This window comes from Nanorana parkeri, unplaced genomic scaffold, assembly GCF_000935625.1.
Source record: "Nanorana parkeri isolate BGI_ZX_2015 unplaced genomic scaffold, ASM93562v1 scaffold574, whole genome shotgun sequence".
Lineage (NCBI taxonomy): Eukaryota > Metazoa > Chordata > Amphibia > Anura > Dicroglossidae > Nanorana > Nanorana parkeri.
Window position 1 is genome coordinate 575,990 of NW_017306842.1, and position 27,136 is coordinate 603,125.

A 27,136-nucleotide genomic window follows, 5' to 3' on the forward strand; every position below is an offset into this window, starting at 1 on the left:
TATATATATATAGACACGTGTGGCGGCCTGATGACATAATGGTGCTTTCTTCTATCCCTGTAATGGCAGTGGTGGGCAGTCCTTATTCTCCATAACAGCCTTCATCTACTCGAAAGACTAAGGACATTTAGTGACATAAATGTACTCCAGGTTGACAACGCTGGGTTTCATATTTTTTTGGCAATTAATTTCTATTTCTAGCTGGAGTTGAGTTTTAAACGTGAGCCCTTGAAAAAAATGAGGTCCTTTCTTGCAAGAACACAGCACGTGGTTCTTCTGTACCATGAGTGCCCTAAAAATGGTGTTTGAGTTAATGTACAACTCTCCTTGCATATCCAAAAGAGAATTCTTACAAGGATGAGCTTACAGTTTGGGATGACTATGGGTTCAACTGAACCCAAATAATTTGCAGTTCAAGAAAATGGCAAACTAATGCTGGCGTTCCCATCTATAGCAATCACTGGTAATGTGGCTTAGAAGGGCCAGTCATAAGGGTTTTCTTATGTGCCAGCCCTCTCACTATAGAATTCAGGGTTCCCTTTTGTTAGTCTTTTGTTAGCCTTTTGTTAGTGTGAAGGAGACATGAAGTAGTTAGGGAAAGATCACAGACTGTTTTCAGGGAGAGTTATTTGCTGTTGTTGATTGCTAAAAATATCTATATTTGCACTGAATCACAGACACAGCCACCGTGTGTTCAACAGTCTTGGAATAGACAGGGGTAGATCAAAAAGTATGGCTGGGGTGAAACACAGTGCCACTGCAAAGTCTCATATTTCTCGTCTTTTGCAGTTGGAAGCTATACTTTACTGGCATTTAAACTGTATTTTTCTCTTTGAAAATGGCAGATTTGTTCTAGAAGGTTGTATGCCCCGTACAGATGTGCCACTTCACAAGAAGGTTCAAAACTTCCTCCAAACATTTTATTCAAAGGGCATCTAATGTCTCCCTTTAAACATGATTAAAATCACTTTTCCCCACTAAATTCTAAATTGAGCTTTTTAATTTTTTTCCTTGGTACATGTCCCCAGTGCAGTGCTTGGCTGCACATGCCCTTTGTTTGACAATTTCTCATCTATTAGTCTAGAAAATGGGCAATAATGATTTCTAAGATTTGGCTCTGATTTACTACAATTGGGTTTAAATTCAGCATCAGAATTTAGAAAAACCTTTCTGTACCCGCCCCAAACTGAACCTGAAACTGAGTACATTCAATTCATCACTAATAAGGATTGATTACAAAGTATGGGCAGAGAGAGAGAGAGAGAGAGAGATGTACAGTGCTCCTGAAACTTTAAATATGTATGTCCAGTGTGTGCTGGGGACACTTGGAATAGATATGGATTGATTGTAAAGTGTCTGCAGGGAGAGATAGTGGCTGCTATACTATACATTGCTGCTGAAAAATGTTATAACCTTGTACTGCTATACACAGTCAGTGGGTGTTGGACAGACCCAAAGTAGATAGGGAGAGCTGATATAGTGTTTGTAGGGAAATACACCTTTGTGTGTTATTTTTGGTTTTACTTTATTTTTTCCCACTCTGACTACCTTTAGGCAATCCCTTAAACCTCATCTCTTCAGGGAAGCCTATCCCACCTCAAACTAACCACTGAACCATCACATTCTCAAACAATTAATCCCCACACAGCTACATCCTCATGTATCACTTGCTCTCCCTTTAGATTGTAAGCCCTCACAGGCATGGCCCTCCTTACCGTCTTGTCTTGAATTGTATTGTAATTGCAATGTCTTCCTTACATTTTAAAGCGCTGCTCAAACTGTTGGAGCTATGAAAATCCTGTATAATAACAATAATAATACTAAAATTTTGGGGGGTAATAGAGTTTAATAAAAGTGCTTAAATACTATGAAAGGAGTCACCACCATACTTTGGTGTTTTATTTCAGTAAAATACAAAACCTCTAATATTTATATTTTTATTTAAAGCTGATTGGTGCCTCTCCTGTTCAAAATGTGGCCTTGCAGAAGTGCCTACATACTGTGCTTGTAGTCACTACAATATTTTGATTGTTTTTTTCAGGGAAATAAAATATAATAACATAGATTTTTTTTTATTAAAGGCTAGCTGTTGTCTCGCCTGATCAAAATGTGGCCTAGTGAAAGTGCTTAAATACATTTTACACTACAATATTTAGGTGGCCTTGGAAGATAAGTAAAAACACTCTAATGCTGAATTTGTATTAAAAGATGGTTGTTGTCTCTCCTGTTCAAAATGCAGCTTAGTAAAAGTACTTGTGTACTCCACATGTAGTTGAAATTAGTGGGTGGGGACCAGTGTTTGACTGTCAGCGCTCTTTTTTCCAGACATCATTGGCCTCCTTGAATAAGAAGCCATAATCTGGTTCTACCTGGACTTTAGAAAAGGCCTTTCATTGGGGGGACAAAAGGGGGTACTTCGGAACACACCAGTGTACAGAAGCATGCAGTGACGCATAAAGGGCAAGTGTAAAACCGAGACAACCTTGTGGGAGGGTGGCCAGGCTTTTCCCATTTGGTGTTCCCCTTCACCCATATCTACTAGGGATAAATCCATCCACCATCAGGATATGCGGCCGTGAGCTTCCTTGTACACTCTCTTGGGTTGTGGAGGTAGATCCACGCATCAATGTCTCCTTAATTCCGGAAGGGGAGCAAATTGCATTTTTTGGACTTTATGATAGGTTCAACAAACAGCCTGCAAACCAGAACCTGGCACATTTGCTCATTCCTAAATTTTTATAGTATTCATTTATTATTACTGGTATTTATATAGTGCCAACAATTTACACAGCCCTTTACATAGCACACATTCACATCAGTCCCTGCCCTCCAGGAGCTTACAATATAAGGTCCCTATATCACATGCATACATACAAGGGCCAATTTAGACTGGAGCCAATTAACCTTCCAGCATGTCTTTGGAGTGTGGGAGGAAACCCATGTAAGCACAGGGAGAACATGCAAACACTTGCAGATAGTGACCTGGCTGGGATTCGAACCAGGGACCCCCAGTGCTACAAAGCAGAAGTGCATACCCTATACCACTGTGCTGCCCATAGTACACAAATAATTTAATTCTTGGAGATTTCTATGTATCATTTCCCATGTTGTCATTTCTTAATTCATTATTTTGTATACCCTTTTACCACTGTGTCCAGACTGTTGCTTATCCTTGGTGATTTTTTACAGAGATGTTTATATTTTGTTGTTTACCTTGCATAGCTGTCCTATTCGTGCATGTGTTGCCTTCCCAGCATGTTCACCATCTATTGCATTTTCACGAAAGAAAAAGTAGACTTTATCATCTTCTGGGTTGTCATTTTCTGGTACTAAATATGCACCAACAAACCTGGGATCTGGAAGGAATAAGAGTATGTATTAATCTTTACATATTTTAATATACATCGACATGAAACATGCAATGAAATAACCCTATAACTCTGGGTTCCTGTGTACCCTGGTATGGTATACATTAAAAAGCCTCAGGTCAGAATTTAAACATATATTAGTTCTGTATTTTTAGGGAGGTTGGACCTTTCCTTTATTTCTACACTTTTCACCTTTTCTTTTTATGATGGCCCACTGTACCTTTATTTTCCCTTTAGATTCCAACCTGTTAAGGGTGGAGTTTGGCAATTTTTGCAATTTTCATTTTCTTTGGAAGTTGTAATTGGTATATATTTTTTGGGAAGTATGTGGAAATGAAATAAGTATATTTGCACCTCCCAACCTCAGAGGTGTGTAGATTTAGCATGTTATAATGTTCTTGTACAATGCATGGATAGCCCTGTAAAAAAGGGCTAATAACATGTGCTCAAACATCTGCTGATTAAACAGCAGAATGGGGCTTCTGAATTAAAATTGTATATGTTTAGTTTTCTGTGCAGAAGATTAAATTGTATCAAAGGTGGTATGTAGAATTGTAAATAGTGTTTTCTGGAAAGTATAATATTTTATATGTTAAATCAATGGGCAGAGAGCTACATATCTAAAGGCTCCTCCCAGCTTATGCCAGTTAGGTAAGCCTTTGGGTTGCTGTAATGACAAACAGTATGATGTTCCTTTTACCTGTTGAAAATGACTCCACTTTTGCAGAAAATGAAGCCACCTTGAAAATGTCCGCTCCTATTTCCCTTTTAAAGAACCCTTTTGCACCATGCAACAGAAGACATTTTTAATGACTATTTTTATCTTATCATTTAAAAATGCTGAAAGCTGAAATACAAAATATCAAATGAAGGATAGCCAAGTTCATTCTAATTTAACAGATTCATAATTAAAACAAAATGTATGATAAATGCAACAGTAAGCTGATTTTAGCACAAACCATTGTGTGCCAGTACAGGTGTTTAAAAGGCTTAACAAAACAACACATGCAGACACATGTATGAAAAATAACACATTTTTGAGTACCAGGTGGAATCGTGTTTTTCATAAAATAGTAATTATTTTCAGAAAAACAAACATAAATATGTAAAGATAAATAAGGAGGCCAACTTTACAAAGGGAAAAAATATAATCTAATTTTAAGACTGAAAACGTGGCATAGTTACAATGTAAACAAATCATATTTTGCTTACAGTTCAATGGCTACATTAGTTTTAGACAGAACATTTGAATCACTAACTTAATTTAGGATGGTAGTAAAGTAGTACTAGAGTTGCCAAGCATTAGTTCCAAAGGAAAGGGAAGAAACAAGAGAATCTCATTAGTGGTTGCCTGGCTTGGACTTCTCATTTGGCATAAGGTAAATGTTCAACTTACAAATCTCTGTATGGGAAGCATTTGGGTGGCATCCCCATTTGCTTGTGATGTACAATGATACCACACATTTCTTGTTCTCTTGACTTGCCAAAATAGACATTGACTGATTACCAGCTAAATCTTTCCTGGTGCCCAATTCATCTTCCAAGCACAATGCAAGCTCATTTGTAGCTACAGCTTGCTACAAAAGCAATTGAAAGCATTTATTTTTATTCATTTCCCCGGCAAAAAACAATGAATGTAATGATGGATTTTCTTTTACCAGGTTCAGACAATTTGACTTTGTCTTGACTTTTTCTATTACGCTTTTTATGACTTTGTTTGCATTGTTAAGCACTTGAGACAGGATATCTGCTATTTAAAGCATCTTGGTCATAATAAAAGCTCTGGAAATCAATCTGCTTTGTAACTCCTTCACTCATTGGTGTTTTACTATTCCCTATAAACTCATAAAAAAGACTACTTGTGCCAGAATGACCAACAATTCATATTTTCAATGAATTCCACCACCTGGCTCTCAGTCTTAAACGAAATTTGGAAGGTGTTCAAAATTATTCCACATAGAGTATGTGCTAATGTAATGAACTCCCAGGGTTAACACTTCCGATTTTCATTATTGCTAACTAATAGTGCATGATCTAGGGCATCTTTTAGCATACAGTATGTCTTCATAACTTTGGGAAAATTAACAGAATTATATTTATTCTGAAGGAGGTTTATTATATGCTCAAAATCTCTCCCAATGACAAAAAAAAATTGAATTTAAAGTTAATAATATAAATGTAATGATTAAAGACTGTAGAACTGCACACAATTCCAAACATGTGTTTAAATCTGGAAAAAAATGTAACCTATGTAATGTTAGACAATACATAAAGGATATAAAAATGTGTGCACAAAGTGGAAGTAGTATGTTTCATCTGAACATAAGGATTACTTCAATGGCTACATAATGTTGTGGACTTAACAGAGCCATATAATGCATTGCTTAAACGTTGTCCAATAATGTGAAGATCCAAAATCATTTAGTAAAATGAAATTGGTTTTGTGCTTTCAGAGACACGAGCAAAGAATGAGAACAAGAAAAATTGTACTTACAGGTAGCAGCTCGATTTACTCTCTAGAATGTTAATGTAATGTCTCTATAATGTGAATTCCTAAAACATTACTTTTCAATGAACCCAGGCAAACATGGGATGCTCTTTGAGAAATGAGTTAGAAACATCAATGTTCTTGTCAGGTCAAATATAATTACACTGTATATCTTTAAGAAGCTGCATGCAGACGTAGGATAAACATTATATCTTTTCTGAAAGCCAAGATCCTTTAGAATAAAATGGTGGCAGATGCAAATTTTGTCACACAATATTAGCGCAACTTATTATCAAACCCAAAAATCGAATGGAAAATGAATTTCAGTTACATTTAGTGCCCAAAACACAATATAATACCAATTAGTTTTGTAAAATATAAAAGATGAGGTTACAACAAGTAAATAGATATTATAATAGATAAAAATTGTGTGCGTCCGTGAAACTGCAACAAAATTCAGTACCCCAAAAAAGTCCATAGATGACGCTTTAAAAGCCCCTACAGATAATGATTTATTGGCCCTAAAATTTTCGCTTTCACTCTGGCATGTGCAGCGATACCCAACATGTGTAGCGCGGTCATCATTTTTGTACGTAGGTGCACCTGATGCACATAAAGACGCGCATGCTCACAAGAGTGGGGGACTTTAAAAATATTGAAATTATTTTATATTATTTTTTAAACTTGTTAATTTTTTGCATTTTTAGTATCAGTTTTCCACTTTAAATAAGCTATTAAAGTGCAGATTGCACTTCAATAGCTTATTGTTCGGAGCTGAGCAATGACAGCTCAGGGACTGGAAGTGATGAAATGTGTAATGCTCCCAGTCCCATAGAGCAGAGAGGAGATTGGGGAATGGATGTTTGCCGCTCTCCTCCCCAGTTTCTTGCTGGCACCCGATATGCCGGTTCCAGGTGCGCAGGAGGGGCAACGGAGCATGGGAAACACGGTGTAATCTTCTTAATTTGGAGGAATATATTTTCACTTTGTTAAATGTCACCGGCTTGGATCTGGCTGTGTGTGCAATTGCACACACGGCCAGATCCAAGCCGGTGGCATTTAACACCAAACAAAAGGAAGATTCTAGCTGAAATGATAAGCAAGAGACAGAAGGACAAAGTCTGAAAGCAAAGTGAAAATATATTCCTCTGAATTAAGAAGATTTACTCAGGAAATATCAAACCAACAACCAACATTAACTTTAAACGTCTGTTATAAATCCAACGAAAAGCGGAGGAAGTCTGTGTTGGAATTACTGATCTGTTTAAAATCCTTCTTTTCACTCGAATATAGAAATCAGAAGAAAATTCCTTTTTCTCCCCACTTTGGGATAATCCCTCCAGTCCATGTAGTTCACGAAAGTTGGCATGCATATGGGGATTTTCACGGAGGGAGAAAGACTTAAGTACTAGGTACATCGGTCATTTATCCCCCCACGGTGAAATCAAGGTTAATGCAAATGAGGATCGATCCACATATAATTTATGACTGTCTGTAATCAACACGTTTTTAATGGTAATTAGTGAGTCCAATGTGTTGTCCTAAATGTTGTTTTCAATAAAAAAACTTTTTTTGCAATCAATAGGCTTGTCCGGATCCCTTAGTTGACCGCTGCTAACCCGTTATCTTCTAACGAGTTAATCCTCTCCTTCTGTACCAGTTTGACCTGGTCACGGATCGGACCAAACAAGCAATTGTGCAGACTCAATCAGGGTGATTGCCATCAGTCGGATCACCAGGTAGGAACACAAACCCTTTCTTCAACAAGTGTGCCTGCATCCTGCCAATTAGTGTTGAGACCATATTAAAACTGCAATGTATTTATTTGAAAGGCTGTTAGCATGAATATTTGGTTCTTCAATGTCACAATACTTAAAGTGATATTAAACTCCACATGTTGTTAAGCTATTTCAAATGCTGATTGAATTATATACAATGGATGCTGTGCCTTGATTTTTAAAAAAGTTTTAGTTTCTTGCAGAAAACAGCTGGTCCAATGAGCACTGGTCCCGATTTCCTGTTTTAGGGTGGCTCCTTTCCCTTGCAGGGTCCTATGGAGCCATTCTAGTGTGTGCTAGTAAGTTGTGTGCATCAGCACAAACACACAAGCACAACCGGGCAAGCCACTCTCTTCCCTAATCCTCCTTCCTCCATCTTCCCTTCTCCAAGGTAGTAGATGGACAGCTGCTGGAGACTTTGTTCTCCTTTGCGATATTGTACTAGTCTGGAAGTTCAGGGAAGCTAAGCTGAGAAAGTTGAAGCCAACCAAATTACTCCCCAGTACCAGCTGAAAATCCTCAGTCGTCGGGCTGCAGAGTGGGATTCATGTGCTCTGTGTGAGAGCAGTGGTCTCTCTTCAGTGGTCTGGAATGCCAACCAGCGAGTTACAGCGTGAGCCCTGCAATCAGCATAGCTCACCCTCCCTGTTGATTGGAGGTATTTCGCTGCAAAGCAAGTGGCATGTTACTGCATAGAGACCACTACTCTCACACAAAGGGAATTGAGCCTATTGCCCGTACCTTGCACTTTGGGTTGCTACCAATCTGACTGTTAAGCACAGTAAGAAATTTACATTTAACCTCTTTGCACACCACTGAATACATCTAACTGCTTATTTTTGTTTAATGGTGTGTTGCTTGGTATATACATACTTTACATGTACGGTTAAATGAGGTTTGCATCAACCACTGCAAATAAAAAAATGTAAAGCCAATACAATCAGTTCTTGACAGGGAATAACAAACAAGCAATGCCTTTCATAAAAAGATGAGAAACAGAAGCATGGAACTTTAAGGTCAGATAAAAGCAGCCTGCCTTACTTAGTCTGTCTATGTTTCAGTCTGCTGAAAAAAAATAATAATATTTGATCCTAAATTGTATTTTATGTTTGGGACCTCCAGCCATCAACAGTGCACTGCATGTCTGAGAGCCTTTTAACTGTACTGAGTAAAAAGGCTACACTAATGCTGCAAGATATCTAAACAAGAACATGTGTGGTGTTCAAACTCACTTTACAAACACGTTTTCATCTTTAATGTATCATTAACTTGGCAACAGAACTTTAAAATGTTCTTAACATTGTTTATTCAAAACAATAAAATAATGGGACCGATTTTCAGACCATCTAGATAGAGTTATTGAGTAGTTTATTTTAATCTGCAATTGTCAAAATTACTTCCCTGAAGTGAATTCCCAGACATTTTCTTTTAAGAGATTAGAGTCTTCAGTTATCGTGCAGTAATCTTTTGAGGAGATCACAGATCACATAGGGAAGTGAAGTTTATTAGGAATCTGTTACCATTGCATTTACGAGGGCAGAGGCCACTGAAGCCTGATAGTTGCTGCTTGCTATCTTCCTGATCTCATACACTGTTTCCCATCTTCTGAGTGCACACCAACTAAATTCAAGTCATTCAAGTTCCAAATCAGCAATTGTCAGACTTAAAAAAATCTTGGACCCCTAACACATAGCTAATGTGCTGGCATCTGACAAAGCAATGACAAAAAAGAGAGAAGCACAAATATTTCATACGCAAGTCTAGATCCTTATAATAAGTACAGATTGAATATTCAGATCATATATCCAACTGTGACTTGTTGCTTTAAAATTGCAAATTGCTGCAAACACCTAGTACAACAATAACGATGAATGATTGCAGCAACTATCATCATAGAGCATCATAAGTTATCAAGGTAATTATAAAATCACTTTTACTTCTTCACATATTTACAAGCAGAATGTATGTGATAGGTGACAACAGTTTGATGTTGAATGTGAAATTTGATGTGAAAGAGCTGTACAGCCAGACCCTGCCATTTATACAAACTATCGCAAAAAGATGTGATAAATCTAAATGAGCAACTTAGAATAGGACAATTTTGTAATATTAAAGGGTAAGTTCACTTTCCCAAGTGAATTTGTGAAAATGGAATTACCCGCTCAAATATAGCACACTAAACCCAACCCCACCCCCGCCCCCCGTTACTTACCTTTCAGCGAACACTCCTTCCCCTCTGCCGGTGTAGCACACTTGTATGCTATGGATTTTGAATTTTGCTCACAAATTGCAAGCACTCATAGCAAGAAGCACTTCTCATTAGTCAGCACAGTCAGAAGCACTTTTCATTGGTCAGCAGAGTCAGAAGTGCTCCTCATTGGTAAGCATGATCAAGTGACACCACTGACCAATGAGTGCTTGCAATTTGAGAGTGAAATTCAAAATCTATAGTGCAGGACTGTGCTGCGAGGAATTATGTGCTACTGATAGTACACCCGTACTGGCGAAGGGAAGAAGCGTTTGCCGAAAGGTAAGTATAGCAGGGGGGAGAGGGGGACAGATTGGAGTGGGTAATTCCATTTTCACAAAATTAACTTGGGAAAGTGAACTTCCCCTTTAATGTACAAGAGTAGTAAGACTCAGTAAAACAGCATTTTTCAAAGCATAAACCTGCACTACCACATCAGACAACTAGGGTTTAAAAGCAAAAATATTCTCAGTTGCTGTTCACGGGATACAGGACATGTTACCTATGCATATAGGACCAATATATTTTGCAGAATTTGTAAAGCTGATCAATCAAAACAAAAACATACAAGGATTAGCGTACACCTGTTACAACAGATGCATTTGGGCTACCATTTCTGGCCTCCTTCTGAAAAACTCAGTTTCCCTGCTGTGTCTGGCTTCAATACTTTTAAAGTCACAGACTTGGAACAATCATGCAATTAATGAGTTTCAAAAAGCATTAAGCCAAATCAACAGCAGAACAACCAGGGGACTCAATAGGAGAGATCAGAATGACAGCCTACATAATTCTTTCTTAGCAGGTGTACTTTAGCTTATTAGGGTTAATTTACAAAAGTCAAATACGTTGTTCACTTTACAGGAGAATTTAAGAACAAGCAATATATAACTAGAAATAATACTGCTATTTTGATGCTGCATGAAGCAGTCGTCCAGCTAGGCAGTATGACTAAAAGAAGGCATAGTTGGGTCAGGCAATAGACATTAGCAGAAAAATATACTGATGTATCATGTGAGCAGTTGTAATGATATTATCTAAGATAACTGTGAAATTTGGGGTCTTGAAATATTCTATACCCTTGTAAAAATTTGCAATAAGAATAGATTGCTCACTGTATGACACCCCTGCCCCATTAATACATTAGTATACTTCTCCATTTGGACTGCATTAGATGTCAATATTTTTCCTAATAAAACAGATTACTGAAAACTGACGAATTTTTAAAGCAGCAAGTCCTGGTAAAGGCAAGCAATATCAGGATAAAATAAAATGTCAAAGGATACTTTGTAATTAAGAATGTTAACCCTTTTATGGATTATTTATATTGAAATTGTTTATCTTGCAAGGTTATAACTTGTCTTTGCATATACTGTGACCGGAAAAAGCACAGTAACTGGATACCTAGACATATGGACTAGGCATCACATTTGAATTTCTGAAGATGTATCCAAGAGTCAAATCTCTTTAGTAACTTTTTTGTAACCAGCTAATGAATGTAGGGCTAATTTGCATATCATGTGGGGTTCCATTCGCTGCTGTATTGTATACACACACAGTGCACCAAGAATCAAGTGGGATGGTCAGACTCAATAGACCATAGGACTCTTCTGTCTCTCTGTTACTATAGTTATTTCACACTTAACCTTCATTGCTGCCTCTCCATAGCAAGTGAGTTTCCTTCAATTTGTCTTCAGTAGATTGGAAAAAACAGCACTCCAGTTCTGCAATGGCTTTTTGTAAAGCACACACTAATCCGATTGTTTTTCCATTCTACAAACTTTAGGTCAGCTATCAGGCTGCCGCAAGAAACTAATTAATTTGCAAATGGGCCTTATTTTCACAGAAGGAGATCTTTACAAAGCCATGTCAGTTAAGCTAGTCACACCATAGTGACATGCATTGTCATGACATCTTCCTTCTGGTAAGATTCTTAACTTCCCCCATGCACATGAACTCAAATTACCCTATCAAGAGTAAATCTCTATTGAACACCAGATAAAAGATCAATGTGGTGGTCTGAATGAAGATGATTTAGAGAAGATGGTAAGATTTATATCACTAGATCGATTGTATTTGGATTTCTTATCATAACCAAGCTCAAACACTTAAAAACACATCATCCTTGTTAACCATTTGCAACGCACTATGCAACATAAAGTGTAAAAAGTTAAAAGTACAATAGGTGCACTATGGATAATGATCAGCATGGTAATGCCAAGCAATTCATGCATGTATTTAAGTCATCGGCAGACATTTTTCTCAAGAAAATGTACATCAGAAAAACAGTGGAAAAAGACAAATATTAGTAACAATTTCAAAAAAGGTTTTTAGTAATCACACGCGGACAAGACAATTATTGGCCACCAAGCCTAAATAGAAAGAGGATGGATGACTGTTTAGTTTGACCACACACATAGACAGCCAGGCATTTAGCATACAACTTAGTAGCAATATAGCTTGCATTTAGAATGATCACCATCTGACATAGAAGATACATTAAAGACACCCTGTCACCCAATATTTAAATCAATACTCTAGGCAAACATAAAAACCACAAACTAAGGCAACTCTGTATTTATTAACACATTATTAAATGTATCTTTTATTGCAAGCAGTGTAAGCGGCTGAATCTGACCAGGAATCACCATCTTCCAGTCCCTTTAAAACAGAGCTCAGGCAGAGGGAGGGAGAAGCAGCACAGGGAACAAGGCAATGGTAAGAGAAATCAGAATTACAGAGATATGAGCTCATCACTGTGCAGGTTCTTATTTCACTGTCCATTTACAGGTGATAAGAGGAGAGGAGACCTGAGTGAGTATTACTTAACTGCATTAGAGAAGAAAAAAATCAAGCCTCCTAACCTGCAAGGCAAGGGTGTGTGGTTGTTGTGCTTGCCTGAAGCGTTTTGTGTTTTGGAGTCACCTACTCTGTAATACAGGTCCAACAATTGGCTTAAAACCCAATCAATTGGGGGGCGTGTCCGGCCGCCGATCGAAATGGCCGCATAGAGAGTGAGCTCCGGTCGAAATAGCCCTGTCAGCGACGATTTTAAAACCTTCCAGCAGCCTGTGTAACCTGCCATTAGGTCCGGTTTCCGCCTGATCGTCACGGGAACGAACACATTATGCCCAAACAAGGGAAGGGACAGCAGAAGCCTCAAAAACTGATGGACTTCTTTCCAGCCTCACAGAACAGAGGTGGACAAGATGGCGCCGGCTCCAGGCGCGCCGCCTCAGCTAGGTCACGATCTCCCCTGTCAGCTGGCTCGATTACTGACAGTCCTCCTCCAGCAGCAGCATTAAGGATCAATCAGGGTGAGTCATCTCCCCCAGACTCTCCTACCACACGCAGCCCAGCTAAAACAAAGAGATCTAAGGGAGCTGATTCTTCCTCCTCCTGTCCCTCACTGTCAGCTGATTCACCTCACGCTCCCTCCATGTCACTTGACACGTACCCATCCACTACTGACCCAGCTTCTTCAACAATTATGAAAGAAATGCTTCTCTCACTGCGCTCAACCTTGCAGAAGGACATTTCCTCAATGTTTGATAAACTGTCACTCTCCATGCAACAACTCTCTAAGAGTCACACATGTAGAAACCAGAATAAGCGATCTCATGATTCTTAATCTTCAGATATACAATGGCTGAAGCTGAAATGTGCGGACCTGGAAGATAGGTCACGCCGTAATAATATCAAATTTAGAGGGATTCCTGAAACGGTTGCCCCACAACAACTGACAGGTTTTGTCATTCAAATCCTCAAGGAGCTTCTCCCTGATGCCTCTGAGACGGATCTCCTGGTGGATCGCGCTCACAGAATAGTCAAACCGTCATCTCTGCTGGATGCCGTCCCTAGAGACGTGCTAGCTCGGATCCACTTTTATCACATAAAAGAGAAAGCCATGATGGCGGCGAAATCTATCCAGTTTCCATCCTCGCGGCTTCAAGGGATCAAGTTGTTTGCGGATCTTTCCCAACTTACACTTTTGAACCGCCGCAAACTGGCTCCTCTGACGAATACTCTGCGTCAACATCACATTATCTACAGATGGGGATTCCCTACTAAAATCCTAATTCAGTGGTGGCGAACCTTGGCACTCCAGCTGTTTTGGAACTACAAGTCCCATGAGGCATTGCAAGGCTCTGAAAGCCACATACATAACTCCCAGAGGCAGATGCATGTTGGGATTTGTAGTTTTGGCACAGCTGGAGTGCCAAGGTTCGCCACCACTGTCCTAATTTCTCATAATGGGAGAATCTTCCCAATAGCCTCATTGGAAACAGGATACAAGCTTCTCACCGAATGGAACATTCCTCTTCCTCCGGTGGAAACCCGCAATCCAACGGCACCAAGAAAGGTTCCCCAAGACTGGACCTGATCAAATCGTCCACTTCCTTCACCTACTTTTGTCCCAGGGGATCCTGGTATTTGCATCTTTAATTTGGGCTCACGGTTAATTAAGTCATGAGTTTGACTTTAATAGGCTCTACCAACTGCCTATTGCCTCCATCCGCTTCAGTAGCAGATGCTACCCATGTTTTTCGGCCTTTTTTGCCGACCTGTTCTTACTTAGTTTGTTTGTGTTGGTTTCAGTTGCTTTTCATTTTTGCCTTGTATCTGGTCTTAATTTTTTTATTTTTTCTACTCATCATCATTCAATGGTCACCGTTAATAATTCTTGTTCCCCCTCAACTTTACGTATGGTGCCTCACCGTGAATGCTGTTCTCCTCCTGCCCTCCAGCAATGGAAGACACTTCTGCACTCACAATGGACATACACAGGCTCAATTTAGCTTTCCCATTCTTAAGAATGCCGATTAATTTTTCATCTATAAACGCCAAAGGCCTTAACAGCCCCCCAGAAAAGATACAACCTGCTAAGAGAGGCTCGAAAGCTTTTATAGCGAAGTACTGCTGGTACAAGAAACTCACTTTGCTAAAGATAAAACTCCCCACTTTACATTCAAGGACTTCCCACACCTTTTCCTCGCCAGCGCGGATAAGAAGAAAGCCGGAGTCCTTCTTGCTGTATCCTCCACACTAGCTTTTAATTTGCTTGAAATTATTGTTGATCCTAATGGTCGTTTTCTTATATTGAAATGTGAGATTAATGCACAACTTTTTACCATAGTCAATCTTTACGCCCCCAATGTCAAATCAAATTCCTCAAGAAATTACTCAAACTCATTTATACCCATAAAGCAGGCACTCTCCTTATAGGAGGTGACTTTAATGCAGTTACTGATAAACTTATGGATTCCTCTACCTCAGGTAAATCCTCCCATACCACCATAGATCATTTTTTATTTCGGAATGGTTTGTCCGACATTTGGAGATGTCAACATGAAGATGAACGAGATTACACGTTCTTCTCACAGGTTCATCACACTTACTCTCGTATAGATATATTCTTTACTGATGTTTTTTCTTTGCCTTCAATTGCCTCCTCTAATATAGGATTGATAACTTGGTCAGACCACGCCCCTATATCTGTCAGTGTGCAGGATCAAATTCCTAAAGCGACTCCGCGACTCTGGAGGTTCAATACTCTCCTCCTTGCAGATCCGACCTTGGCTTTGCAAATTGGGGAGGAACAAAAACATTTTTTCGACATCAATGACTCCCCTGACACTGACAGATATACTTTGTGGAATGCCCATAAGGCAGTAATTAGAGGGATATGCATAAAACTAAGTGCCTTTAGGAAAAAAGACAAGCTCCAAAAAATGAACGTTCTACTTACTTCCATTAAGCGCCTAGAAGGTTTGAACAAAACTTCTCCCTCCATGCAATTAGCTAAAGAACTTCAAGTAGAACGGCAATCATTACGCATTCTCCTATTGGACGACTATGAGCACATGCTCAAAAAACTTAAAGCTAACTCGTACGCCCTTCATAATAAACCCAATGCCTTTCTAGCTAATAAACTCAAAGGTTGGAATACTAGATCCAGATTGGCCTTCCTGATTGACCCAGAGACGGGGAAAAAACAATTTACTCCCAACAAAATGGCTAATATATTTAAGTCTTATTACCATACACTGTATAATATGGCTAACGACCCTGATACCCCCCAAACTAATGATTGTAATATTCAGACTTTTTTAAACCGTCTTAACATGCCATCCTTATCACCTCAACACATAACGCAACTGTCTAAACCCTTTTCTTGTTCAGAAATTAGAACCGTCATTGCCTCGCTCCCCATGCACAAATCCCCTGGTGGGGATGGATTTCCAAATGAATACTATAAAACATATGCAGACACTCTCACTCCTCATCTTACTAATGTCCTCAACAAGGCAATGATTACTGGTTCTTTTTCTAGTGAAATGTTGCAAGGTATCATAGTTACAATCCCTAAACCTCGAAAAGACCCGTTGCTCCCAGCCAATCATAGGCCTATATCCCTTCTGAACTCTGACATAAAAATTCATGCGAAAGGCTTATCGCTGCATCTTCTTAACATACTTCCTTCCTTGATCCATCCTGACCAAGTAGGTTTTACGAAAGGCAGACAAGCCCCAGATGGCACCAGGCGTATCCATAATATTCTCCGACACATTGAAGTAACCAAATTGCCCTCACTACTCCTCGCCTTAGACGCCGAAAAGGTGCTCGACATGGTTCATTGGGGATATCTTAAGGCAGTGCTCCAGAAATTTGGCTTTCAAGGCTCCATCCTATCAGCCATTTTAGCCCTCTACTCTTCCCCTAGTGAAAGAATACTCCCCTCAGGCACTCTGTCAGATCCCTTTCCTCTCACTAATGGGACACGACAAGGATGTCCCCTGTCCCCCATCATCTTTGTACTTCTAATGGAACCCCTGGCACATCATATCCGTAACGAAGAGCACATTACCGGAATTAAAGTAGGCCCTACTACACAAAATTAGTCTCTTTGCAGATGACATTCTCCTTGTAATTACCAATCCCAATACTTCCTTACCAGCAGTATGTTCGTTACTATCCGAATTTAGCAAGATTTCTTATTATAGATTAAATGTTTCAAAATCGCAAATCCTAGACCTCCATATCCCCACTTCTATGAAAAACCAATTGTCAATGAACTATCCGTTTTCATGGGGGGCTAACTTGATTCCCTACCTTGGCATTAATTTGCCTAAAACTGCCAAACACTGCTATGACCTCAACTTTAAGCCACTCCTTCAACAAATTCCCAATGAACTACAAAACCTTTCCCACTACTACCTTTCAGTGACTGGCAGAATAGCTGCTCTAAAAATATTTATACTTCCTAAAATCCTTTACATTTTTAGAACAATACCTGTTATACCACCTTCCTCTTTCTTTAAATCTCTTCAACAACATCTATCCCGATTTATCTGGCAGGGGCGTAGACCCAGATGTGCGGCCCATATCCTATATAAAAATAGAATGGTGGGCGGTCTGGCTCTGCCCAACCTAAAATGCTATCATAGAGCTGCTCTGTTGGATCAACTTCAATATTGGTGTAAACCTACTCCAGATAAACAATGGGCTCATATGGAACTGTGGTTGCTAAAAGCGAAATCTGGGCTAGATCTTCTAATTTCAGCCAAACTCTCAAAACTTCATTACACTCCACCATATGCTTCCATTCAAGCCACTCTAGAAGCATGGGTATCCATGTCTTTACACTCACCAATGTCGCCCTCTCTACAAAACATTCACCCCACACTTAATGTTTTAACTTACTGCATCCCCCATATCGCCTTAAATAAATGGAATCAACACGGGATTACCCATGTAAGGGATCTTTATTCCTCCAATGATACTTTAAAATCACTAGCATTATTGTCCTCTCATTACAATATCCCGACAGTGGAATTCCACCATTATTACCAAATTACACACTTTCTAAAGAAAACGCAAATACCGGGCACAATACAGATGGACTCAAACATATACAAATTCCTTTTCAGCCCTTCCACCTCCTCAAAAGGTATAACCTTGTTCTATAAATTCCTAGGGAACACTCTGGGCTTCATTAAGACTACTCACATGCTGAAATGGGAACGCAAATTGGGAATTATATTCTCTGAGCAACAATGGTTGAAAGCCATTCAAATTTCTTATACAAGCACCCAATGTGCCTCTCATTGGGAAGCGTTTTACAAAATGCTCCAAAGAAGGTACCATACACCTTATAAGTTATCCAAATTCTCCAGCTCCCAATCACCGAGTTGTTGGAGATTGTGTGGCGACATTGAATCCCTAGCCCATACATTTTGGCACTGTAAAAAATTAAGGGGTCTATTCACAAAGCTGCCGAGGGCAGCCGAGTAAATGACCGATCAGAAGTGAAGTGAGCCGAACACTGTTCGGCTATTCACTTCAGGCTCGTACATCGGCTTGCTTCGTGTGGCTTCGGATCAGCCGAACATGCTCAGCATGTTCGGCTGACCCGAAGTGCAGAAGGAGTTTGACTCAGCCGATCCAACATCTGGATCGGCTGAGCCGAACCTCCGGCAGGCTTCACTTTCCCCCACTCCCCCTAACTTCTTAGAAGTGATCCAAAGGACCAATCTACAATGCTCCTACGAACGTATGTACGCATACAAAAATCACACGTTTCATCGTTTTCACAGACAATGGAATAAATGGCTCACAAGCTCCTTCTACTCACGTTGACCATACTTATACAAGTGTATTTTGTAGTTTCGTTTCTGTATTCCTTTTTTTTTTTTCCTAGTTGGTTTGTATAGTTTTGTCTGATACAGGTGTCCCTGAACATATTATGTCATTTTTACTATGTTCTACTCTCTATATTGTATCTATGACATAGATTCCAAGGCATTACCATTTATTAGTATGTACCAAATTGACAGTTATGTATTCAAATACCCTGTATCGAGGCTGTTTTGTCTTCTTTATGTTGAACAATGTATAACAAAAACATTTAAATAAAAGAAATATTGTTGGGAAAAAAACCCAATCAATTATATGACTTTTACTTACACTTACTTCTTAAATAAAAATGTATTACAAATAAAAAATATAGAGAACACAAAGGAGGATAATTGGCAAGGAGGGGGAGGGGCAGCTTTCATATTGGCCACTAATAATCAGGAAGCGACTGCAATTTCACCACAGGGTCACTTTTGGCCAAGAGATCACCTGAAAAAGAAGTGATTTTTTTAATTTTTTTTTATACTTACCTTTTAGGTAGCCTCTCTATGGATAAGCTGCTGCTTCTCTGCTCCCCAGCTGCTTCAAATATTGTACACCTCTAGATGTGTTGAATACTTGATCCCCCACCTGCCAGCTCTTATGTCACAAAACACCAATGACATATAGCTCTAAATTGAGAGGTGGAGGTGCTGTGCATGGAGGTAGCGGGGGATGAGCAGTTCCTGCAGGACTAGTGAACATAACGGTATGCAATTGTCAATTTTCTTTCTGTGAGATTCAGTTAATGCAACTTCATAAGTTAACTGATGCCATTTGAATTGCATCATATATACAACAGTTCAAACATTATTTTTTCTCTGTGAAACTGAATAAAGTGTATTAAATAGATAGGCAACTAAGCATTTTTATGTTTTTTTTTTCTTATTTACAATGCTGTGTAGCTCATTCCAAACCTAAAATGTAAGTGTTTCCACATCTACTTTGTTTTATAATAGGTGTTCTGCTTACCATTTAACCATCTGGAGTCATGCTGCTCTGTTCTAATTGGATGATGATTTCCAAGCGTGCGGAAAATAGCAAAATCTCTTCCCATAAAATCTGCTGCAGTCCCAGAATATAGTTCCCCATCTGTGGAATAAAACAAAATTCACCAAATTTAATTTTTTTAACCATTTTAATTATATTTGCAGCACATCTTACAGAGCTGTACACTGACTTATACTCAATTTAAAACAGGTACTGTGTACTGAACATTCAATCAAGGTCAAATGCTGTAATCTCCTTCACAGCAGATGTTTGGTAACTTTTTATTATACACTAAACTGTGATATCCACTGTAGCATATCCACCCGGGTAAACGAGTAAGCACCAACCTAACCTTGCAGTGCCACAAAACACCAAATAAAAACTGATCCATGTAATGTCACTTGAAACATTCATAAATAGCAATATCAAACTTTCCATAAGTCCACATCTGTATGTAGCCAACATGCACAATAAATACTGGAACTCTTAGCTGAATACGCGCAGCACTGGGTATTATTAATACAAACCAGTTCAGCATTATCATTACTATAGGCTTTAGAAAACACTTTATAACACTTATCCATTGTTTTATGTTTTTAGTGCACAGAAAGCCAATTCGTTATAATGTAGAATTATCTGTTCAAAATTAGCTCTATGACAAAAGAAGTCATCTGAAGTAATGTGCCCTCTGAATATCAATTCTTAAAGATTATTCAAACTTAGGAACAGCTTTTCTAAGGTGTAAGGTTAGGTTAAGAGCATAAAAAAAAATAGCTTTTTGGTTACACAATTTAACCTTTGAAGTTATATAACCTCACATCATACTTCAACTTCATGTCTGTGGACTGCATTTCACCTAAATAAAAACAGACTGTTAAAGTGAATTTGTAAGAATATAAATATTGGGGCTATCATTATTGAATTGTGTTAAAGTGATATTAAAGTCAAAAGGTTTTTAAGCCATTTCAAACACGGATGAAATGACTTACAATGGATGCTGACTTGTTGTTTAAAAGTTTTAGTTCCCAACAGAATCAGCTGGTCCCCTGAGTACTGGCCCTGACACCCTGTTTTCGGTGGGCTTCTTTCCCTAGCAGAGTCCTCTTGAGCCACCCTTTGTTAGAGCACAGTGAAAACCAGACAAGCATAAGGTGCTAGTTAAAATATTTATTAAGAAAAGTGTCCACAGGAGCAAGCAAAAACCATAAACAGAAACAAACCAAGGTCAGGAGCCAGAGTAGGTAGTTGTACAAGCCAGGTTAGGAACACGGAAATCAGCATAGTCAGGAACAAGCCTGGGGCAGGAACCAGGAGATCAGCATTGTCAGGAACAAGCCAGGAGCAAGAACCAGGGGAGAACGTCAGCCAAGATCGGGTCATGCACAGAATCAGTATACACTGAGCAGCAGGAATGCACTAGCAAGAAAGATCATGCAAGGGCAAGGTCAGACTGGACTGAGTGGTTCAAATAGTGAGTGGCATGACATCATCACTCAGAGACAGGAAACTCCCATCTGGCTCTCTCAGATGATGCTTCCTGTTTGGCCATAAGAGTGAGCCTGGGAGTAGTGAGCAACGTTAAACAGTCTGCTCAGAGGAATCACAGGTGAGTGAAAAGGTAGCCATGCCAGAATGATGCAACCAGTTAAATAAGGGTGGAACCCTGACACCCTTGTCTTTGCTTGTAAGCTGTGTGTGTCTTTACAAACACACAGACACAGCAATGCAATCCATTCCACTCGCCATTGCTTGCCATTCCTCCTTACTAGCACACACAAGGGTGGCTCCATAGGACCCTGCTAGCGAAAGGAGCCACCATAAAACAGGGTGTCAGGGCCAGTGCTCAGGGGACCAGCTGATTCTGCTGGGAACTAAAACTTTTAAACATCATGGAACAGAGAGTAAATGGACTGTTGCTGGAGACTGCTCTAAGCCTTGTGTTCTTGTACTGGACAGGAAGTTCAGGGAAGTGGAGCTGAGAGAGTTGGAGCTGTTTGGAAACATGATGGAAACAAGTGCTTGGGCAAAAATGTAGAAAAAATACTTTTTCCGGACAATGTGTATTTGTTTGATCTGGATTTATTATTTTAAAAAGTTTGAGAGTTTATTACAACTTTAAATAGTTCAAGTTTCAGGACTCTCATCCTTATCCTAAGCTCAATATTTAGTTAGCCACTAACCTATAAAAAGCACGCAAACAATATTTGAAAAAGACTGAACTGTTGTTGTACATATGAAAAAAATCCACAATGCAATAGGGTTGAGTGAAATGTGGGTGCGTTAATTAGGATTAGCTGCAGTGAAATGGTGGACTCTCATCACTGTGAGGGATCCGGGATGTAACTGACAAAACAATAATACATTATATAAAACGTACACACAAACTGTGCAGGCACAGTACATAATGATTCTGAACAACATCTAACAATGTACAAAACCCACATGTGCTCTGTATGCTAGGAACATCTTTCCACAAAACTACACTGAGAATAATGCAACTTTTTCTCTGATCACAATTTAGTTGCTTTCACTTGTCACCGGAATCTATGAGATCACATTCATTTATTATAATCCACGTTTTGGCTCAGAAAATAATCTCTCTGATCTGAAATTAGATGGACAACCATCACTCTGAGGGAGCAGGGGTGTAACTGACAGGTAAAGTAACTAAGCCCCCTCCCTTCTACTTCTAATGCAACAAGGGTTCTATGCAATGTGCCCTATCACTAATTACAGCATTTTTTTTTTTCCCAGGTGTCACATCTAGGAGTCTGGGCTATTTCACATGCCCCATGTTATCTCTTCTCTCTCCTCCTTTTTGGCTGTTTTTCCTTTCTGTGGTCCCTTTCCCCATTCCTGCTGTACTCCCCTAAAATTAATCCATTATTGCTCTTACTATTTGTGGACAGCGGACCAATGTCAGACAAGCACAACACTAAAAAGTACCACTAAAAAGTTAGCCATAAAGAATTATGCTGATACTTGAGAATGTCGTACAAATTATGAACAAAAACATCTCTTTAGATCAGATCTGGGTCTAATTTAATCCTTTTCCTAAAAAAAGTAATTTAACTGCTTAATGATTAAAGTGAAAACAAATCTTAATGCCTGAACCCAGTTCTCTAACTTTAGAATTTGTTAGTAAAACATAACATCTTTGCAACTACCTAGTATATCTTGGTGAACTATACCTTGTTTTGATTTGTTTTGGACAAATTGGGTCTTCACTTGGTGGTAAATCCACATTTTCTTCTCGCAGAGGAGCAGTACAGGAGAGAATGCAAAAAACCTACGATCACTGTGATTGGCCATCACAGTGATCACATGATCAGGAGTCAGTCCTCCCTCCCAGTCCTCCCAGCTTCCAATCATTCATTTGATTAACTTCAGAGGGGACCTGAAGTTCTACAACAGGTCCCCTCTAGTGATTGACAACAGCAGAGGGCTGGTGCAATAGCTAGTTTGCTATTGGCTATTGCAAATTGAAATAGCCAATATGAATCTAGCTATGCATTCCTATGGGGATTTTTTTTTATAATTTATTTTTATTCTGACAGCAGCAGAACTGCCTGGCCAATAGAAAACAGTTGAGGGGACCTGAAGTTTACCATCAGATCCCCTCTAGTGATTGACAGCAGCAGAGGGCGGGTGCAATAGCTAGTTTGCTAATGCAACTTGAAATAGCCAATAGGAATCTAGCCATGCATTCCTATGGGGATTTTTTATAATTTATTTTTATTCTGACAGCAGCAGAACCGCCCGGCCAATAGAAAACAGTTGGGTACAGCTAGCTGTCACTGCTAGCTCCGCCCAATCATTTTCTATTTTATTTTTTCTACTTTTTTAACTGGTTTTCTATTTTGCTCGGTACCACAGAGGTACCGAGCAAAATAGCTGAGCCGAATGCCGCTCGGCGGCATTTGGCTATTTACTCACTGCTGTTCGGCATCTATGAGAATAGGCCGAACAGCAGCGAGTAGCCTGCCGGATGTTCGGCTCAGCCGATCCAGATATTGGATCGGCTGAGTCGAACTCCTTCTGCACTTTGGGTCGGCCAAACATGCTGAGCATGTTCAGCCGACCTGAAGCCACGCGAAGAAAGCCGATGTACGGCTGAAATCAGCCGTACAAGCCTGAAGTGAATAGCCGAACAGCGTTCAGCTCACTTCACTTCGGATCAGTTGTTCACTCGGCAGCCTACGGCAGCTTAGTGAATAGACCCCATAATTTTGTTGTAAAAATACACACATTAAACATTGCAGTGATCTGGGGGTTATTAAAATCTCTGTTACTAAACAAAATATAGCATCAAAGGGTGTGCTATTGTCATTAGAATATAAATTGGTTTAAGACACCATTTCAGCATATATAATTTAATTGCACCAATGTAGAATGCAGAATGAAGTTTATGTATGTCAAAATGCATGAAAGGCTAAATTAAATTTTTATTTTAAAAATTCAAAAAAGCCAAATAGAAATATTGAGTGCAAATATAAATACAAATATAAATATATTATATACACATACTGTATATAATATAAAAGTAAATAGTGTAGAAGGGATTATGTTTAGCAACGGTATAAATATAACAGTAAATAGGAGCCCAGCATTAAATGTATTCACTTCCAAGATTACAAGTGCTATAAATGATTTGGCTTGCTCAGCATGAGGTACATGATCAAAAATGCACCAGCACTGCAGTCTTCTTAACAATTTGTCTGTGGGTTCCACTGTGATGTACAAAAATACCCTTAATTACAACCTTGCCTGGCTAATTTTAAGGAAAAAAGAAAAAACTCACTAAAAACTTTTAGTGGTAAAGTGACTTTGATGTTTTGCTCAACCTTTATATAACCTTATCCGTGTTTTGTTATCACTTACTCTACAGGCGCCTGGAAGAAAAAAAAAAGAAGAAAGAAATCGATGAAACTTAAATGAAAGGATCAGTACACCTTCCATTTCTTTTGCTGAATGGATAAGGTCAGTTAAGCAACAGTGCTTGACTCCAGCATTTTCATGCAAAAAAGCAAAGAGCAATGTTAAAAGTCCAGTAGCCCGTAGCAACCAATCATCTCTCATTGATCTAACTGCAGTAAAGTGAAATCTGATTGGTCACTGTAGATTTTTGTAGTATGCAAGTCCGGTGTAAGTTGTTATAGATTTTTTTTATTCTGGTATTGCTTCTTAAACTGTAATTTTAATCCTCTCGCAATGAATTGTATTGTGACTGTACTGTCTCCCATTATTTTGCAAAGCACTGTGCAAACTGATAGTGCTATATAAATCCTGAATAATAATAGTAATAATAAGCAGTATCTTATCAATGTGTATAAAGCCCAAACTTTTTTTTTATTCTTGATAGCGCAGGAATAGATAAAACTACTATCAATTTATTTTTTTGCAGTTTGTACACCACTGGGGAAATTTCCAGAGACTTGTCAGCAAGTGAGGGGAATTTCCCTGTTATAGAGAGGTGTCTCCTCACTTTTGTTCTCTGTGACAATGGTCACCAATACAAATAGATGGGTGAGTCTCCCTAATGAGGTCACAGACAGATATAGAAGCTTGACGAGGGGTTAAACCCTTTCCCACTTTATGCACAATAAAACAAAAAAAGTTTTGACTAGCAATACAATTTACTGCTGAAGAAAATGCTATGTCTGTCTGTCTCCATTTTCCTATTTTCAGTGAGGAACAAGAGAAAACAAACAAAAACAAAGGTAAATTACATTATAGTAAATTATAAATAATATTTTTTATGTATCAAAATTAAATCTAGAAAGTGGCAATGCCAAAAGGTTATTCTACCCAGCACCCATTTGTCCCACACTTTTAGACCTCATTCAGGCTTTGGCACTGTGTGAATGCGCACAAAAAGAGCATTGTACATGTGCATTGGCTCGCATTCACTTAATGCGTTAAACATGTGTGCTGCGCTTACAGTGTTATTACTTGTTAATGGCACTCTAAACACAGCCGGTAAAATGTGCATCTTTGTCTGTGTGTGGACACGCATCTAATGCGCACAAATGTGTGGTCAAAAAATGCAAAAGCTTGCAGCTGAAAATGCTGCATGAGCTTCTTTGCCGCATTAAAATTAATAAGCTGTTGCAGAGCAACAACAGCAAAAATGTATGAAAACACTCATTCATGCTACACTGAAGTGTGAACAGGGCCTTAGAAACAACTACCAATGGTATTAGCTGCTTTCTGTAGGACAAAAGTGGTATTTATTAACAACTTTTAAAAATAAATGTAAGAGTTACTTTTTTTCTGATAGCTTATAATGGCTATTTAGGTGCAATACAAATAATACCGGTAATACTAATACTCTAGTAGCTCTGAATATATTCCTCATCTATGCTTAGAAGGCATGTAGGAGAAATTGTGGTAACATCCAAAGCTGGTAACCTCTCTGCAGAAATCTGCCACTTTGAAGCATGTCCAGAACATATACATGAAGTCTCTAGGGGGGCTGAAAACGAGGGTAATATTCCCCGGAAGCCTGCACCTTGTTAAGTTGATGTGGTGTAAAATTAATTAAAGCAATTTGTAGAGCTTTTAACGTTGTTTAGCTGAGAACGTTTACATTCAGAAAGTGTACACAATCAACGAGAGTTTACTAAATTTAATTTCAGTCCTCTGTAATTCCAGAGACCATCTAACGGGACCACTGGGATTTTACTTTTCAAAGCATCTGCTTACTGTCCTCTCTGCTTAACATATCACTCAGATTCAAAGTTCCAAGGCAGGTCTAATTCTGAGCGGTGGTAACAAGATTTCTGACTTATTTTGGCTTTCTGAATGTTTGATAAGAAGCCGACGAGATGTTTATTTTGGAAATGCCTCTCTTGCTTTACAAGCAGGGTTTATTGGATCATCAGAACACCTTCAAAAGGAAGTGGGATGGACTAATGCATACAACAATATCTGGGTGAAAAACTGATGCACTCAACAGATGGGCAGGACTTGCTGTGTTCATCTCAAAATCAGACTCATTCCCCTCCTATCATTCCCACCGATTCACCATTTTTTTTAAAGTACAACTCTAAAAATCCTTTACTAATTATCTACTTTTTCCATCACTTTGCTGTCACTTGCTGGAGCCTCTTCCAGGAGTGGAGACCCAAAATCCAGGGTAGCAGTCTGTGCCCATGCTTATCAGTCCCTTCATCATGGCATTATCAAGCCATTGCAGTCTTCAAACCTGATAGGACCCCACCACTGGCCAGCCAATAAAAAGTGTCTACATCAATCAGGCAGTCATGTGGGCACCAAAGAAGGACCCTTCTACTCTGCAGTGAGGAAGAGACAAGACTTAAGTCCCAGCACATTATGTAACCACAGATATAGGCAAGTAAAAAGGGCTTTTAGATTAAGATTTTTCCTTTTAACCAACATTACAATTAGTTAGGGGAGTGTGTGACTGGAAGGGGTTGATTTCCAGAAATCATCTACAATTTTTAATATACCTTTAATAGATGGATGGTTTCATTTAAAGAACAATTATTTAGAAAATGATGATGATAATAATAGTAATAATAATAATAATAATAATAATAATAATAATACCAGGCTGTTTTCTGTCTGA

General features: G+C 38.9%; 1 protein-coding gene across 3 annotated transcripts in view; it reads right to left on the bottom strand.

Moving 5' to 3' along the window:
- SEMA3A (semaphorin 3A) overlaps positions 1–27,136 on the bottom strand; it is a 215,972-nt gene that overhangs the window by 65,856 nt on the left and 122,980 nt on the right. For all 3 annotated transcript variants that reach the window (XM_018562368.1, XM_018562367.1, XM_018562366.1), the window contains exons 6-7: positions 19,528–19,647; positions 3,214–3,356 (exon numbers count right to left, since the gene is read on the bottom strand). In XM_018562368.1, coding sequence (XP_018417870.1) covers positions 3,214–3,356; positions 19,528–19,647 — 263 coding nt within the window. The remainder of the gene's footprint in view (positions 1–3,213; positions 3,357–19,527; positions 19,648–27,136) is intronic.